Here is an 18122-nt window from a genome sequence, read left to right as displayed (position 1 = left end):
GATGGGAGGGCGGTGGCTGTGGAGCCCACTTTTGGGCTGGGGGGGGGGGCATGCTGCTCTGATTTTGGCTTCAGTTTCAGTCAATTTCAGCTACAGATTTGGTTTCAGCTGAAAACGAAAAACCTGGTATCAGCTGCCTTCTAGTGCGCAGATGTCTGAAACCTGCAAAATTATTTACTGTCGCAAGTTAAAAAAAATTAAGATGGACTCCATACTTTTCAAGCTATCAATGAGAATTTCAGATACAATTTTGTGACAAGAAAAAAAAGGCCATAGGTATCATATATACTGAATTTTAGAAAAAGTTTTTAACAGTTCTTAACCATTACTGACAAAATATTACTTTATTTTAAAGTAAAAGGTATTTTAAATATTATGCTTCAGCTTATCTATTTCTGGTAAAGAAATGTCACTAGGATATAAAATTGTGACCAAATATTATTTTGATGTCACTATTATGATTGGCTGGAACTCTGTATATGCAATTCTTTCCCCTGCTGTGGAGGAATCCATGTGTTTCAGAACTGCTCTGCAATAGTGTTATTCCCAGTCCACATCTAGCCAACACTGGCTTTCATCTCCTTGCTTCCTACAAACAGGAGCAAGAGGCCTCTGACACAGAAACATCATCTTCAGGTGGAAGAACAGGAACTAATATTAGTGCTAAAACCAATAAAAGTAGATTACATTCGCCTGGGGTTTATGATTTTCGTTGTGTTGTATCACAGAAAGGAACGTTATCCAGAAGAACTTCTTTCCTCGGCCTCAGCTCTGAAAAGGCACACAGATTACACACAGTGAATGACATGCACACTTTCATTCAAGATGTGGCATTTTACTGCAGGAAAAATAGGCAAGTCTCATCTCAACATATCCTAAGGAGAAAAATCATAATGTAACTGCAAGTCGATCTGACAGAGGAACAATGGACTGATCTATGGACAGGGAAAACATGCTGTTCAGTGCCAATTTCTAATCATTCAAACTTTATATTTTGTATATTATAGAGTGCTCTGGACCCCAGTGAGGCTACATAAACTCTTTCCACAGCTTCTGACTGCTTGGTGGCCAAGCCAGGTTGCGAAAGGTACACTTGATCAGTTGCTGTAATCCCGTCTAATGGTTTATATATTTTGGCAGGAATTCTGGATAAAAATGCAAGGGGTACTGCGCATCGAGGAGCAACTGTCTTTTTATGTATGACTTTTTATCCCACATCATTTGAGTTACATATGGCCTGATAGGATGGTGACTAAGCTCTACTATTTTATGGTCGCTGTTGCAATATAATCCATTACTAAATGTTGGAACATACATCACACCTAAATATCCACTTTTGGTGGAACTCACTACGCCTTCTGTATAGATATGAGCAGCTACTCACTGAATGAGGGAATCAATTAGATAAGTTTTGAAAAGTCTGGAAACCCATGTGTATTTATCTGAGTGACCTCCGTGGTGTCTGTACGGCTCACTACCATTTTTCATTTAATGCTTAACACTTTGTGCATGGGATTTTGGAGTAGGATACTACTGTCCGGCATTTCTTTGGGGTTCTTGATCTGTATGATCCATAAATTTTTTTTTTGGGGGGGGGGGGAGGGGAACTACAGGGACTTTCTAGATACGCTGAAGAGTCTTCATTATACCTGGTGGAGTGTCTAAAAGTTGTAGTATTGGCAAGGAGAGGGGGTTAGTAGTCTATTGGTGCCCCAATTTGACTGCCTCTATCGGACCGACCGTTCACTTGTCTATTAGATTGTAAGCTCTTTGAGCAGGGACTGTCTCTCTTTGTTAAATTGTACAGCGCTGCGTAACCCTAGTAGCGCTCTAGAAATGTTAAGTAGTAGTAGTAGTATTAAGGGGGTTGGGGAGGGTGAATGGATTGTATTATTAATTTTCTCTGTTTGTTTATGTGCTTTGTATGGCTTGTTGGTTTAGCTGTACTTTTGCTTTCTGTGTTTGCTCTTAATAAAAAAAAAATTTGTTATAACAAAACTTTGGAACTAAAAAAAAATGATAATGCAGTAACAAATAAGGGGATGAGAAATGAACAACAGTCATACAAAGGTTAACAGCTGCGTTGAATTCTTAAATGTCTGGAAGTCTACATTTTTATGTCTACCCAGAAATTGCTGGCCAGTAAATATCTACCTAAGAAAAAGATAAACAACAGTCTGCACAACAGAGATCCAGAACGTTACACATATTGTTCCTGCCTTGAAAACGCTGCATTGGCTGCCAATATTTTATAGGATGTAGTAGTACAAACTTTCGAAAAAAATGTGTTTGTACGTGATGTTTGCTGTTGTGTTTTACTGAATTTATGTAAGGCAGTTAAAAACAAAACAAAATCTCCCCTGTGCTCCAAAACTCAATGAAAAAAAATGCTTGCAACTTGCAGCAGTTATCACTATACTTAAGCGATCATTTTAGAAGGACTATTAGTGTTTGAGACGTGCATGTAGACTGCCACAAACATGATTGTATAAATGTCCAAGTTCCTGTTTTACAAAGCACAGATATCCATGTCAAAAATCCAATGTGTGCAAATGGGAAGGGGGCATGGTCCAGGCAGGACTAGGGCATGCATAAAGGATACACTTTCTATTACTCATTTTAGAAGAGGAATAAACGTAGGGGGCAGATATACAGACTGCAGAAGGTAGATGGAATATCTCCGGCGGTCAGTGCTAAGCCTGGATATTAAATGCCGGGTCATTTTCAGTGACCGGCATTGAATATTTATTTATTTTGTTACATTTGTACCCCACATTTTCCTACCTATTTGCAGGCTCAATGTGGCTTACACTGTGCCGTGGGGCGAAAGCCTCCTCCAGTGAAGAAACAAATATAGAGTGATGTTATTTTAAATGAAATAGATATGTACAGACACATTAGGGAAACATAGAGAGGGAAGTTATATAAAGTTCATTGTTCATAACAAATTTGGGTTTCCTTGACTTACTGGATTCAGATAATTAAGTTGAGTCCTTAGGATATGCCTTTTCGAACAGGTAAATCTTTAGTGATTTCCGGAAGTTGAGGTGGTCGTACGTAGTTTTCATGGTTTTGGGGAGTGCATTCCAGAGTTGCGTACTTATATATGAGAAGCTGGATCCATGAACTGATTTGTATTTGAGTCCTTTAGTCACAATAGGGTTTAGAAAAGGACATTGAGAAACAAAGTCACAGGATAATCAGTGCAGGAAAAAAAACTGACCAAACTTTTTTCCCGAACTGATTACCCTGTGATTTTGTTTGTTTCTCAGTGTCCTTTTCTGAACACTATTGTGACCCCTGAGGCAGGCGTTCTCAAATGCCGAAACACGGACTGTGTTGGGTCCTTTTTGTCCAAGCAGCAAATAAAGCATCTTTTAAAAGCACCACCTCCTGTGTTGGATTGTCCTTTGGCCAGCATCTACTCCTTCGTTCCTGACCTCTTAATCCCCCTGTGTTTTTTTCCTCCCTGCTCCACCCCCCCCTGCAAAGCCAAACTGGCAAGGGATACCGGTTTCTGTGACAGTGGTGGGAAAATGCATGTTTATATTTCTAAAATGATATAGAAACATGTATGTGGTGTACAAAAACATTTACCTGCTGGTTTTCAATCTGTTGAAAATGGATGTTTATGCCGCACACACTCAGACCATTAACGTCTGTTTCTCTGTATTTTAGAACAGCCTCTACGTCACTATATTCTGTTTCTAAAGTACTAGTATAACTTGAGATGTCCTAACCTGGAGATCTCAATTCCGACTTCTACGTTCTTTCTAAAATGAGGCTGTCAGTAACAGAAATTCCACTTGATGCAAGCAACCGAGTACACAAATTGACTTACTTATTGTGTTGGAATCAGTGTGAATTCCCTGTATGACAGATGTTCGGAGTAGAACTTCGACATCATGGCCAATTTTCATGAGCTGTGAACATTAAGAACATTTGCTTATCTCGTATTCCATATTTGCTGTAGGTTTACTCACATTGTCCCTTGTGCATTCTTTAATGAATGGTAAGACATTTCAAAAAGAGTAAACTTGTTAAAAATTACTTTTAACACAGAAGTTTTAGAATTTAATTTTATTGTTTTATAGGTCTAACAACTCTGGTCCACAGAAAGGCCTCCACACACACTACAAAAGGCTAAACCTACAAATAATTCTTGAGGATGCTGGGTCCTGGGCAGAGGCCTAGTTCCCGGGCAAACAAAAGTCGAAAGGCTGGTTTTTTGCCTCGTTTTCACGTAAAAGAAAAGTCAAGGGGCTACTTTGTTCTTGCCAGGCAAGGGCAGGTGGGGGTCCTTTTACAAAGGTGCATACTAAAAATAAACAAGCGCAAAACGCTAGAGACACCCATAGGAATATATGGGTGTCTCTAGCATTTAGCGCACATTAAAAACGCTAGCGTGCCTTTGTAAAAGACCCCCATAGAACATTTATTAGGATTTATTTACCGCCTTTTTGAAGGTGTACAGTAAGAATAGATCAAACATGAACAATAGGCAATTACAGCAGTAAAAATATTCAAATAACAACACAAAGTAAGGCATGCTATACTACTTACAACGCCAACACAATATATAATAGAACATTTTAATTGATAGTGAAGGGTAAAGCAAAGACGGAACATATAGATAGGTAAGAGAGCAAGAAGAGTTAGAAAGTAAGGCGAATAGAATGTTGGGTGTTATTAGGAAGGGTATGGAGTCCAGGTGTGCGGATGTTATAATGCCGTTGTATCGCTCCATGGTGCGACCGCACCTGGAGTATTGTGTTCAGTACTGGTCTCCGTATCTCAAAAAAGATATAGTAGAATTGGAAAAGGTACAGCGAAGGGCGACGAAAATGATAGTGGGGATGGGACGACTTTCCTACGAAGAGAGGCTGAGAAGGCTAGGGCTTTTCAGCTTGGAGAAGAGACGGCTGAGGGGAGATATGATAGAAGTGTATAAAATAATGAGTGGAATGGATCGGGTGGATGTGAAGCGACTGTTCACGCTATCCAAAAATACTAGGACTAGAGGGCATGAGTTGAAGCTACAGTGTGGTAAATTTAAAACGAATCGGAGAAAATTTTTCTTCACCCAACGTGTAATTAGACTCTGGAATTCGTTGCCGGAGAACGTGGTACGGGCGGTTAGCTTGACGGAGTTTAAAAAGGGGTTAGATAGATTCCTAAAGGACAAGTCCATAGACCGCTATTAAATGGACTTGGAAAAATTCCGCATTTTTAGGTATAACTTGTCTGGAATGTTTTTACGTTTGGGGAGCGTGCCAGGTGCCCTTGACCTGGATTGGCCACTGTCGGTGACAGGATGCTGGGCTAGATGGACCTTTGGTCTTTCCCAGTATGGCACTACTTATGTACTTATGTAAGTTGCACATTAGGTCAGACAGATGGTTAAATATTATCTCAGCTAGGGTAGGAGTGGATAAACAAATCCTGCTGCAGTATGTGCAGCCTGTGTCACTCCGTGTGTGTGTGTGACTAACAAGCTAGTTACTTCTTCCATTAAAGGCGTGGTTGAAGGGCCAAGATTAAAGAGCACCAGACCTTGAGGGACTGAGTCCAGAAGTACCTAACCTGTTTGGTTACAGAAAAATAGTTGAGATCTTTTGCATTATTTTCACTGTAGAAAAACAGAGAAGTTGCTAGAGTCCTATGACTGGTGCTGGTGGGCGTACACTTGGGGGAAAAGAGTGGAAGTGTCTTACATGCCAGAAGGTGAAATTTTGGTAGTTACATAAGTACATAAGCATCGGCATGCTGGGACATACCAAGGGTCCATCGAGCCCAGCACCCTGTCTCCGACAGTGGCCAAAAGAACAAACGATTTGTACCGCCCATCCCAGAAATAGCGGATTTTTCCCACGTCCATTCAATAACATTCTATGGCCTTTTCCTCCAGGAAGCTGTCCAACCCTTTTTAAAATTCTGCTACGTCAACCGCCTTAACCACTTTTTCTGGCAACGAATTCCAGAGTCTAACTATGCGATGAGAGAAGAAAGATTTCCTACGATTCGTTCTAAATTTATTACACTGCAGCTTCATCGCATGCCCCCTTGTCCTAGCATTTTTGGAAAGCGTAAACAGATGCTCCACATCGACCCTATCCATTCCACTCATTATCTTATAGACCTCTATCGTATCTCCCCTCAGCTGCCTTTTCTCCAAGCTGAAGAGCCCCAGCCTCTTCAGCCTTTCCTCATAGGGAAGTCATCCCATTCCCTGTATCATCTTTGTCGACCTTCTCTGCACCTTTTCTAATTCCGCTATATCTTTTTTGAGGTGCGGCGACCAGAACTGCACACAATACTCGAGGTGCGGTCGCATCATAGAGCGATACAATGGCAGAATAATATCCTCATTTTTGTTTTCCATCCCTTTCTTAATAATACCCAACATTCTATTTGCTTTCCTAGCCGCAGCAGGACATTGAGCAGAAGGTTTCAAGATATCATCAATGATGACACCTAGATCCCTTTCTTGGTCCATGACTCCTAACACTGAACCCTGCATGACGTAGCTATAGTTTGGGTTCCTCTTTCCCACATGCATCACTTTGCACTTGTTCACATTAAACGAAATCTGCCATTTAGACGCCCAGTCTCCCAGTCTCGTAAGGTCCTCTTGTAATTTTTCACAATCATCCTGCGATTTGACGACTTTGAATAACTTTGTGTCATCAGCAAATTTGATTACCTCACTAGTTACCCCCATCTGTAGGTCATTGATGAATATGTTAAAAAGCAGAGGTCCCAGCACAGATCCCTGAGAGACCCCACTAACTACCCTTCTCCATTGCGAATATTGACCTTTTAGCAGAGGCATTAAGAGATTACCTTGTTCAGAATTTGTTTGGGTTCAGAAAAGCTTGTGAATGTGACAGAAGTGTTTTTCATATGTCAGGTGGAGCTGTATGCCTGTGAAGAAGACGAGGATGACTTAGCTGAAAACTGTAAAAATTATAGATGGGAAAAGAGAAAAATTGATGTCCCAATCTACTGTTTTTGTTTTTTCCTTTTGTGTGTCTGTAACAAAACAGATTATTCATTCTAATTCTAATCACCCAGTAAAGAATATATTCTTAGGTATACCGTCAAAACTGGACTAGATTTTTGCCTCTTTCAGGCGAGTGGTCGATAAACTGAGGACAGAGAGACACTGGTGCCCAGGGAAAGCATCCACAAAGTAGGTTCCTAAACAAGTCTTCTTCCCCTCCCCCTCCCAAGACCCATACAGAAAGTTGGGAGGGGTCTCTACCTTCATTGTGCTATAGAGACCAGTAATTTCCGTAGGCTCAGAATTGGCTGCCTGCCCATCTCCTACGCAGTCACATGAACACAACGACATAAGCATGTTTCAGATTTTATTATATATATTCAAATACCTTAGCAGCATCCGTGCCAAGGCAGAGCACGCCCGAGGAGCAGATCACACTTCTTGGGCTTGCTCCTTGGGGTGAGCTCCGGGGCAAGCTTTATTTATTGTTATTTGATCCAGAGGGACTACAGGGCTGGTTCCTGGTGGAAAGGTATTCTTAATTTATTTTCTTTCATTTACTGTTTTTATTTAAACGGACACATGGAGGATGGTGATTACCAGATTATCTACAGTGTGGGTTTCAAACTGATACTCGCTGAAGAACGGCAGTTACCATATCTGTCACAAGAGGAGGAGCAGGAGTGGAAGGACTGCACCCTTCTCCTCCACCGCTAACTCCAGACTCCGTTCCTTTTAGCTTGCTGCACCATATGCCTGAAATAGGCTTCCTGAGCCGGTACGTCAAGCTACATCTCTGTCAGTCTTCAAATCTAAGCTAAAAGCCCACCTTTTTGATGCTGCTTTTAACTCCTAACTCTTATTCGCTTGTTCAGAACCCTTATTTTATCATCCTCACTTTAATATTCCCTTATCTCTTGTTTGTCCTGTTTGTCTGTCCTAATTAGATTGTAAGCTCTGTCGAGCAGGGACTGTCTCTTCATGTTCAAGTGTACAGCGCTGCGTACGTCTAGTAGCGCTTTAGAAATGATAAGTAGTAGTAGTAGCAGTAGTAGTCTAGAACTCCTTTACCTCAGCAACTTTCTCAGGAGAGGTCTCTTTCCTGTTCTTCTTGAATTCTTCATTAATCTTTAGTCTTGCAGCTTAAAAAAATTTGTTTATAAAATTTATTACACTTATGATAAATTAGCCCTAAAACAGATTACAATAAAAGAAAGTTAAAAACAAAACAAAACACAACAACAACAAACAAAACACTTATTCCTTCCCCCCCCCCCCCCGCCTTTAATCACCATCATTTTTATATCAACGGTTTACCCTGTCCCCCACCTGCTCAAATGAATGAGGCTCCTCCCCATCTGCCAAAAGCACTATCTAGCAAAGATCCTGTTCGGGTAGTAATATCTGGTGCCCTTGCCCTAGAGATCATACTTCAAACAGGTCAAAAAGCATGTTAAAACATCTAACTGTTTTAGATTCAGTTGTAAACTAGAATTTAGAAAGCTATTTTAACTGTTTATTCTGTTGCCTCGTTCCAAGCTTGTCCCTTATTTTAGTTCATTTGTTTCTGGCATTAAATTCCACCCCTCCCCACCCAAGAAACACAACTGCCTCCTTCTAAGTCCCTGTGACTTTTCCGTTACAAGAGTCAAGAAATACTCAGAACGTATGGGCTTCAGTCATACAAACCCTCAGAGTGAAGGAAAAAATTAGTATATTGATATCAAGTTAGTCTAAATTGCCTTTCTTGTGAGAAAAACATTGTTGTGGTATGAGAATCTCCAAATATTTATTTATTTATGCTCTTTAGGTATTTTGCAGACTTGAAGCCTGCGCTGCCAGCCCTAACTCGAGGGCCCAGGGCCTCATCTGCAGTGTGATCACTAGGAGTCAGTGTGTTGTTTTGTTCCTACATTAGTTGCACAAGGGGGGCCCTTTTACTAAAGGGCTGCCTCGTGGCAATGGGCTTGATGCACAGCAAAACTGTAACTACTGCTGGCCCAACGTGGGTGCCGGCGGCAGTTCCACCCCCAGCGTGCACCATTTCTGGCGCTAAAGAAAAAAAATCAGACCTTTCTAGCACAGGGTTTACCTGGTGGTAATCGGGCAGTCACGTGCTGTCTGGTTACCGCGGGAGCCCTTACCTCTACCTCAGTGGGTGGCGGTAACTGCTCCCCCGAAATAGCTGTGAAGCAAGTGTGAACTTACCGCAAAACCATTTCTATTTTTTGGTCTTATTACCCAATGCAGTAAAAGGGGCCCTGGCGCCTGGCAAAAACGTCTGCTGCTGCTAGCGCAGGGCCCCTTTTACTGCAGCTTAGTAAAGGGCCCCAAAATTAACACAACATAGGAAAACAAGCAGCAGTCCAGAAACTCAATACACATTTGTATACTCGTTGTCGTTATGTGCTTATAATTCACAAGGTTTCTCCAGCATGCATCACAAAGCTTTTCCTTTTTCATAGGCCTCTAACACAGCAAATGCTATGACGTAATTAAGGAAATACCTGGTATACCTAAATGTAACTCACCTTGAGCTACATTCAACTAAAGGAATAAATTTTAGCTTTAGGCTGTTAGAGAGGCACCTAAGCAGCACCAGTTCAAAAAGTTTGCTTGGTTGCCAAGTTACCCCTAAATATGTAGCACTTAAGCATACTGCTCTATACTTTCAGAAAGGAAACTTTCCTTACAATTAACGGGTCAATATTCAGCCTGCAACAGTGAGTGGCTTACAAACCGCTTCCAGCCATGGGCTGAATTAACCCTGGATATTCAATGCCAGAGCATAAGCAGCTCCTGGCACTGAGTATCTGGATATGACCGATAACCTAGAAGTTAACCGGGCAACCGATGCCTCGTTAACTCACTGCATAGAGGGGGTCTTTTACATAGTAATATATGGGCGTCTCTAGCGTTTAGTGCACACTAACCATTAGCATACGCTAAAAAATACTACTGCACCTTTGTAAAAGACACCCAAAGTGAAGACAACTGTTTTGCTGTTCTAACTTTGGGACCCTTTTACTAAGGCTTGATAGGCCTAAGGCGGGCCTACCACATGCTAAAAGAGCAAAACTGGGAGGCGTGCCCATGGGTGGAGAGTGGGCATGCCTGAGCTAATCACGATCCCAATTTGCACGGGAGTAACATTAGAGCCCTTACTGCCTCCTGAACAGGCACGGTAATGGGGAAATTAGCATGTGGCCATTACAAAAAAAAAAAAAAAAAAACGGAAACATGGACATTTTACTGCTGCGCTAAAAGAGGCTCCAGCTCACAGAAAACCCACATACCAGCCACTTTTGAACACAGCTTGGTAAAAGGACCCCTTTTGTGTGTTTACTTAGCCAGTTAGCAGACTAAATATTTCTGCTAACCAACTAAGTAGGTACTCCACCCATGCTTTGTCCCAAACCTAGGGGCCCTTTTACTAAGCATCGTAGGTGCCTATGCGCGTGGCCCTTGCGGTAATTTCATTTTTGACTCGCATCCGCTAGGAGTGCCAGAAAATATTTTTACTTTCTGGGGCGCGGGCAGTAATCGTCATTCTACGAGCATAGACCATTACTGCCCAGTTACCGAATGAGACCTTACCGCTAGGTCAATGGCTGGCGGTAAGGTCTCAGACCCAAAGAGGGGCATAATCGAAAGAGGCGCCCAAGTTTTCCTACCCACAAATGTACACCATTACCATAGCCCTTACGGGTGAAGTGGGGCACCTACATATGGGTACAGTGGGTTTGTGGTGGGTTTTGGCGGGCTCATATTTACTACCACAAGTGTAACAGGTGGGGGGGGGGGGGGGTGGCTGGGTCCGCCTGCCTGAAATGCACTGCACCCACTAAAACTGCTCCAGGAACCTGCATACTGCTGCGATGGACCTGAGTATGACATTGGAGGCTGGCACAAAATATTTTTAAACTATTTTTTTGAGGGTGGGAGGGGGATAGTGGCCACTGGGGGAGTAAGGGGAGGTGATCCCTCCGGTGGACATCTAGTCAGTTCGGGCACCTTTTCGTGGCTTGGTCGTAACAAAAAAAGGACCAAGTAAAGTCGTCCAAGTGCTCGTCAGGGTCACCCTTTTTTTTAAAATTATTGGTCTAGGATGCCCGTGTGCTAGGCACACCCAAGTCCCGCCTTTGCTAAGCCTCCGACACGCCCCCGGGAACTTTGGTTGTCCACATGACGGAAAGCAGTTGGGGACGCCCAAAATCGGCTATCAATTGTGCCAATTTGGGCAACCCTGGGAGAAGGATGCCTATCTTCCGATTTGTGTCGAAAGGTGGGCGTCCTTCTCTTTCGAAAATAAGCCTGAAAATGGACATGTGGCAATTTTCATTTTGCTGCACGTCCATTTTCAGCAAAAATTTAAAAAAGGCATTTTTTACAGATGAGCTGAGAAATGATTCTGCACGCACCCAAAACACGCATCTACAAAACTGCAGGCCATTTTTCAGTGCGCCTTTGTAAATGGGCCCCTAGCATGCAGCACACACCAAAATGAGACTACCGCCAGGCTACCGCACCCCCTGGCAATAATTTCAGATTTGGTGCACGCTATACCGCCTGGATGATTTATTTATTTCTTCCGATGCGTGTCTTTTCCGGCAGTAATCTGCACTTGGTGAACGCTGTCCAGTCATCGTGTGTGTAGCGCATGAACCCTTACCGCTAGATCAATGGGTGGCGTTAAGGGCTCAGGCCGGTTTTCGGCAAACGCTGGTTTCAGTTTGACCGTAGGCCCTTTTCCCGTCCCATTAAAAAAAAAAAAAAGCCCTTTTTTGCAGATGTGGGAAAACTGGCCCGGTACGTGCCCAATACATGTGCCTACACTACCGCAGGCCACTTTTTACCGCCGCTTAGAAAAAGGACCCCTAGCTAGTTAGTGGGAATATTCAGTTGCACTGACCACCACAAATACTAGATTTCTTAGTTTGTATGTTGTGTTTTAAATGTATATTTCTACAATGTAAACCGTTCTGTTTTGCCGATGCAATAAGTAACGGTATAGTAAATAAATAAACGATAAGTGCCACTCAATATTCCCGGGTAGTGCCACACAAGCAATTTAAACAGCCAGGAGTCTCTTCTGGCCATTCAAATCGCTTTGAATATCTACTCCTAAATTTTTGTATTTCCAAACACAGGACATTGCATCAATAAGACATGTGCTATAAAACTTACAGGAGCTGGTGCAATGCATATATTAAGTATAAATGTAACATTAGTTTCTGCTTCCAAATCTCCCAAGGACATTTTCGCACTCCATACTCTGGGGTAACATTCCAATATGGTAGATTTTTCCAACAGATTAGGCTGACAAACCTAGTAGAGCTCTATTCAGGAGTCATAGGTAGCAAAGCCTACAACTGGCATCCGAACTGAAGGGGAAGGCTGGCATTTGCATAATATAGTTATAGAGGAAAATAATAACTTTTAAATCATTAGACAGAATACATGCTCCGATTCAGTCTAAAATTCTCTTACCTTCCAGTGCTCGGGGATCATTTTTAAAAACCTGCTGCCTTGTTCGGTGTAATGTTCTGAACAGCTGTAAAACCTGTTAAGAAGGCACATTATATTAATTAACAGTACCGTAGGCAAAACAACTTCATTTAATCCAGAAAACAAACAAGATTGTATAATCTGAGGAGTGACGAGTGCTGTTCATGACTACTTTGTATTGGTTTTTCATTAGTGTGAGGGCCCTACCCCACAGCACCCAAACTATTCAATACAGACTATCATACTCAACATTGGCTTTGTTTTCAAAAGTGCCTCTCTCAAGCCACACCACTGTTTAAAACATAGGGAGCAGAAAAGGGCAGGCCACCAGAGCCATGATCCACCTTCAGCCCCTCACAACATTCAAAACGAAGACGTAGGGGGAGGGAGCAGGGCTAGGGTTACCATATTTGCTCCCCCAAAAAAGAGGACACATGCCATGCCCCTGCTTCCCAAGTGCGCCGACTACTCTCTTAGCCCCGGTACGGAGTTGGAAGGCACCAATGCGATTCTTCTGAGCCGGGTGACAGCAGCAGTGGGTGGTGGAGCCTGGGCTACATTATCCGCATCATCTTCTGCCACTGCTTGTAGTTCGGTAGTTATGTGTGGGAGGTAGTTTGTGAGGCAAGCGGTGATTGGCGAGCTCGTCGCGTGACGGTGGGGTGAGGCGGGCTGAGGGCTCGTCACAGTCGCAGGCAGCATAATCAATCAGAAGATGGAGGTATGAGAAGATGCGGGTTGGCTGGAGCGGGAGAGGGGTGATGTGAGTGGCTGTAGTAGAATCCGTAGCGAGTGACGTATTGTGCGAGGGGCGAGGCTGAGGGCGGCTGTATGAGTGGTGCTGAATGAGGTTACGAACACTACAGGGCTTCAGTGGCACGGTGTGAGCTTCAGAACGTTGGAGTTGCGAATTATGTCAGGGGTGGGCGGGGCTGAGGGCGGAGCTATGAGTTTGCTGAGACCCTACAAACACTACGGGGGGGGGGGGGGGGGGGGGGGGGGGGGGGGGGGGGGGGGGGGGGGGGCTTCAGGGGCAGGCTTCAGGGCTTCAGTGGCACGGAGTGAGCTTCAGAACGTTGGAGGTGGGAATTATTTATATAGATGAGCCCTGCAAGAATAGATAAAAACCTACTGTACCTAAAGTTAGACAACTGAAATAGCCCTCATGCTTGCAGGAGTTTTATAAATTCAGATAGAATAGGTATTTCTATGGTCCAGGAGGACTCACAAATTTGAACTGAAATAAAAGAATTAAAGTGGGAGTTACATCAAGGTCCCATTGTTCAAATCCCACTGCGCTGACCACTAGGCTACTCCTTACACTTGCTTGCTGCTCTATTAGGAATGGCCATAAAACCTGAAGCTTTCATACAGCCTGGTAGCCACTGTCACTTTCACTTCTTGGGGGTGGGGTGGGGGTGGGAGGGAGCCAGTAACCTTTGGGAGATTAAGGAGGAGAAATGCCTACGTTCCTCCAGTGGTCAGCTGCTCAAACAGGACACTTTTTTGTACCCTGGATGTGATTTTATCTTTCTTCCTCTTCTATTATCGCTGAAAGACCTCCTAAATTTGGGCCTGCCCAAAACACTCCTCCCTTGCTATTTAGACGAACCGTAGTGCAAAATGTCCAAATTCTGCCTTTCGTAAATCGCGAATTGGATGTTTTCAGCAGATGCAGAAATAGCTGAGAGGAGATATGATAGAGGTCTATAAAATTCTACTCCTCCTACCAGGTACTTGTGACCTAGACTGTCCAAAAGAGACTGGGCTCGATGGACCACTGATCTCAGGGCACAATGCACAAAGCCTACCGTTCTGGGAATGTTTGCTTTAAACTGGTAGTAACCAGTCTAAAGCAAACGTTATTTAGCCAGTAATGCACAAAGGGGTTTTAAGTGACATTAGCAGCCACCATGCAAATGCATTACGAGCTCATTAATATTCTAATGAGCATTCCAGCGATGCACATCTCCATAGCACCTAGCTCTAACAGCAAATTTTACAGCTGCTCTGGAGTTGTTGGAGAGGACGGAAGCATAAGCAGGCAATTGCAAAGGCTGCCTGCCTGTGCTCCCTGCCTCTCCCACCACGACCACTCCTACAAACAACTCCCTGGAGGTCCAATGGACCCCAGACCTCCTGATACCCCCGACAAAATTCCCTGGAGGCATATTTTCAAAGCACTTAGCCTCCCAAAGTTCCATAGAAACCTATGGAACTTAGCCTCCCAAAGTGCTTTGAAAATATGCCTCCTGGTGTTCCAGTGGACCCAGACCCACCCACGCCTCCCAATCCCGCCCACACACCGACAAAATGCCCTAGTGGTCCGGTAGACTACAGACCCCCCCCCCCCACACACACACACACCTCCAACAAAATTCCCTGGTTGTCCAGTGGTCCCCAATCCTCCCCCTACACAATCTAACAAAATTCCCTGGTGATTCAGTGGACCCCAGATCCCCCTGCCGCCTCCTGATCCCAAAACAAAGTTCCATGGTGTTCCAGTGGACCTCAGGCTCCCCCTCCTCCCTCTAAACAATCCATTGGTGCTCCAGTGGACCTGCACACCTGCAAATGATCCTGGTGATCTAGTGACACCCCCCCCCATTCCTCCCCTGTCCGGTACCTTAAAAAGGTTGGAGGCAGGAGGGCAGGACCAACACCTCCTCCCTTGGGCCCTGTTGTTTCAAAATGTTGGTACCCAGTTCCTGCCTGGTGCATTCTGGGATGCACCAGGTGGACCTAAACACCATATAAGGGACCACTAGGGAATTTTGTTAGGGGGGAGGGCGGAATTTTTGTGCAGGCTTGTCAAATGCATTTGACAGCTCTGAGTCGCAACAGTGACCAATGCACGAAGGGGGATCCGTGCACCACATCTGCATGTGATCCACTTTGTGCATTCATTGGTAGCCGTTTGTGACTTGGTAAATTTTACGGCTGCCTTTGTGCATCGGGCCCTCTCTATGTCAGTTCTTATGTCCTTCTTAGCTGCTGTGACCTGGTCTAACACAGCTGCTGTTAACAATTCTGCTGCTGCATTCACTGCCCTTTTATGGTGTGAAGCCTTGCTCAGCACATCCCAGGATACACTGGGCAGGGCTGGGCGTTGCCATTTTGCAGGCGGTGTTGAAAGAAGAAGAGGGAGGCAGGCCACCTCCCTCCTCCAGCTCAAGGTAGGGGTAGGGTAAGGGTAGGGGGATTGACAGCGGCCCACTGGACCACCAGGGGCTTACATTTTGTTAATGCTGAGGGGGATCTCCAGCCCCCCCCCCCGAACCTGTGTTGAGAGGGGGCAGAGGGACCGGAGGTTCGCCAGACTTCCAGCCCCCCGTCGCTGGGGGGGGGGGGGGGGGGGTCGTCAGTCACCCACTGGGCCACCAAGGACTTGTTAGAAATGCTGGGGGGGGGGGGGGGTGGAGGCCCACGGGATCTCCAGCCCTCCCTGAACCTGTGTCAGGGGGGCGGACCTCTAGCCCCCATTTTGCCTTGCTCGGGGCAGGGGTATTTGGGGTCTGGTGGTCCCATGGACCTCCAATCCCTGTGTTTGACAGGTCTGGGCTTTTGACAGCCCAGACCTGTCAAACAAGTACAGGAGGATTGTGTCTAAGCTAATGCTCGGGCACAATCCTCCCGTACTTCTTCCCTATGATCAGAGAGAATTGCGTGTTTAAATTAGCATGTCATTATCTCTGATCATAGGTCCAATAACACCCCGCGCTGTTCCAGCGCTATTTTTAGAGCACTGTTTGGAACAGCATGGGGCTTTTGATCATCTGTTTGTGTGTTAATTATTCTAGGTATTACCTCTGCTCCAGGTGAAATGTTGATTCTCACCTGTTCCATGGCTTGCAGTGTCACCTGCTCATGTTTCCTTCATCTGACCTTGTATTCTCCTTATCTCTTCCGTTGTGTCTGTTTTTGAGGGTGTGAAGGGTAAGCTTGTTTATAATATTGCAACCTCCTAACCTTCCTCCCAGGCATTATCCTTTGTAATCTATCTGAAACATGACTGAATTCTAACAGTACTGGTCTCCCACCACTACTGCTGGTTGGTTATTCCAGACATTTATCACCTTCTTATGTTTCCTCTGTCTCTTTCTCCCTGAAACTTCAGATCATGACTCCCTTGTACTTGAATTTTCTTTTGGATGGAAAATGTCACCTTACTAAATTGTGTTGAAGTCTGTCAAAAACCTTCATCTTTCCTCCAGCATTTTGTTCCTGGTTTAGCAGGAAAATGGGATTCCAGATTCAATCATAACCACAAATAGGGTAAAAAGAAATCTGATGGCAGGGCCATAAGAAACCATCTCTCCACACAGACTTCAACTCCAGTATGCAACCAGCAGAGCCAGCCAGTGCATGACCACTCCCATTCCTTCAGTCTGGGCTTTCCCTTAGACAAGAAATCCATACAGAAGGCTCTGACCTGTCACTGTGAACAATCTTTGACTGCTGCTGCTTCTCGCTTTTCAGCAAGCTAAGATTTGCAATTTTGTTTGTTTTGGTCATCAAAAGAGTCAGTGTGAGTTTTCATCTGTCAAAATGGGACTGTATTGGAGACAGAGACACTAGCCTAGAATCTGACTCTCTGGTACTTCCCTTTTAAAGGAGATGGGCCAGGATACCCAGTTTTATGGCCAGATAAGATTAGGAAAGGAAGGACTACAACAGGTTTTCAGGATATCTGCAACAAATATTCATGAGTTAGATTTCCATGCAATGGAGTGCATGCAAATTTAACTGATGACTAATCATTGTGAATATCCTGAAAACCTGTCTGGCTGGGAACCACTGGACTACAAGATCCATCAATGCGATGGGCAAAACTTAACCTGCCTGGGTTAATGTGGATCAAGTGACAACCTGCAATCACCATAACTTAACAAAAATAAATCATTAAAGCACAGCTCAGTAAAACTGCTGCTAAACGTGACTACCCATCTACTGCAAGACGAAAAAAAACACATTTATGCCACAACAAAGCTGCCCACAGAATGACAGGCTCGTTTTGTGCTATTAAAAAATGACTAGCTCTAAAACAATAAGAAAACAGGAGTCCTTGAAACAGATCAAGGGCCACCACGGCATCCCAATACGCATACTGTATGATGATCATACTATGATCAGTAAGATACACAACAAAAATAGCATCCAACAGAGTGCAGGGTCTTCCCAAAGAGGAATGTTGTTCTCCAACACTCATAGGTCGCTAGTCGCGGAAGGAGCTCTCACCAGTTCCAAACCTGCTTTCGGATACCTCCTTACCATCCGGCTCTCTTGCCCAAACAGCGCAGTACCCTGTTCTGCCCAACCCTCTGCTACATGATTTTGAGAGGGCCCCCTCACTCGTTCTGACTTCCTAAATTTCTAGCGTTCTGGTAGATCTGGCATCCAGACTCAGATGGATCCGAAAATCAACCGTGAAGCCTGGGGGACCTGCAGGAAGTTACTATACCCTGACTGACACTCTCAGTCCAGCGCCTCACCTTCATTTTGCCTGGTGGTGGGTGGGTGCCCCATGTGGGTCAGATTAGGACATAAACATCTGCGCCTGCGTAAAACTAATGCCTAGCCGGCCGCTCCTCCAGCCGGTAATAGCTCCCGG

At 44.4% G+C, this 18122-nt stretch overlaps 1 protein-coding gene across 2 annotated transcripts; it reads right to left on the bottom strand.

Moving 5' to 3' along the window:
* Positions 1-18115, bottom strand: LYRM7 (LYR motif containing 7). Of its 2 annotated transcripts, XM_030193592.1 has the most exons (6): positions 18004-18115; positions 16349-16426; positions 12494-12566; positions 8075-8145; positions 3842-3923; positions 1-771 (listed from the first exon to the last, which is right to left on the bottom strand). In XM_030193592.1, exons 2-6 carry the CDS (start codon positions 16355-16357, stop codon positions 701-703), a joined length of 306 nt encoding a protein of 101 aa, XP_030049452.1. In that variant the 5' UTR covers positions 16358-16426; positions 18004-18115; the 3' UTR covers positions 1-700. The 2 variants fall into 2 exon arrangements, with proteins under 2 accessions (XP_030049452.1, XP_030049453.1); XM_030193593.1 differs by lacking the exon at positions 16349-16426.
* Positions 18116-18122: the final 7 nt, after the last annotated feature.

The sequence above is a fragment of the Microcaecilia unicolor genome, chromosome 2 (assembly GCF_901765095.1).
Source record: "Microcaecilia unicolor chromosome 2, aMicUni1.1, whole genome shotgun sequence".
Lineage (NCBI taxonomy): Eukaryota > Metazoa > Chordata > Amphibia > Gymnophiona > Siphonopidae > Microcaecilia > Microcaecilia unicolor.
The sequence above is the reverse complement of the archived record's forward strand: the minus strand, read 5'-3'. Positions and strand labels throughout refer to the sequence as shown.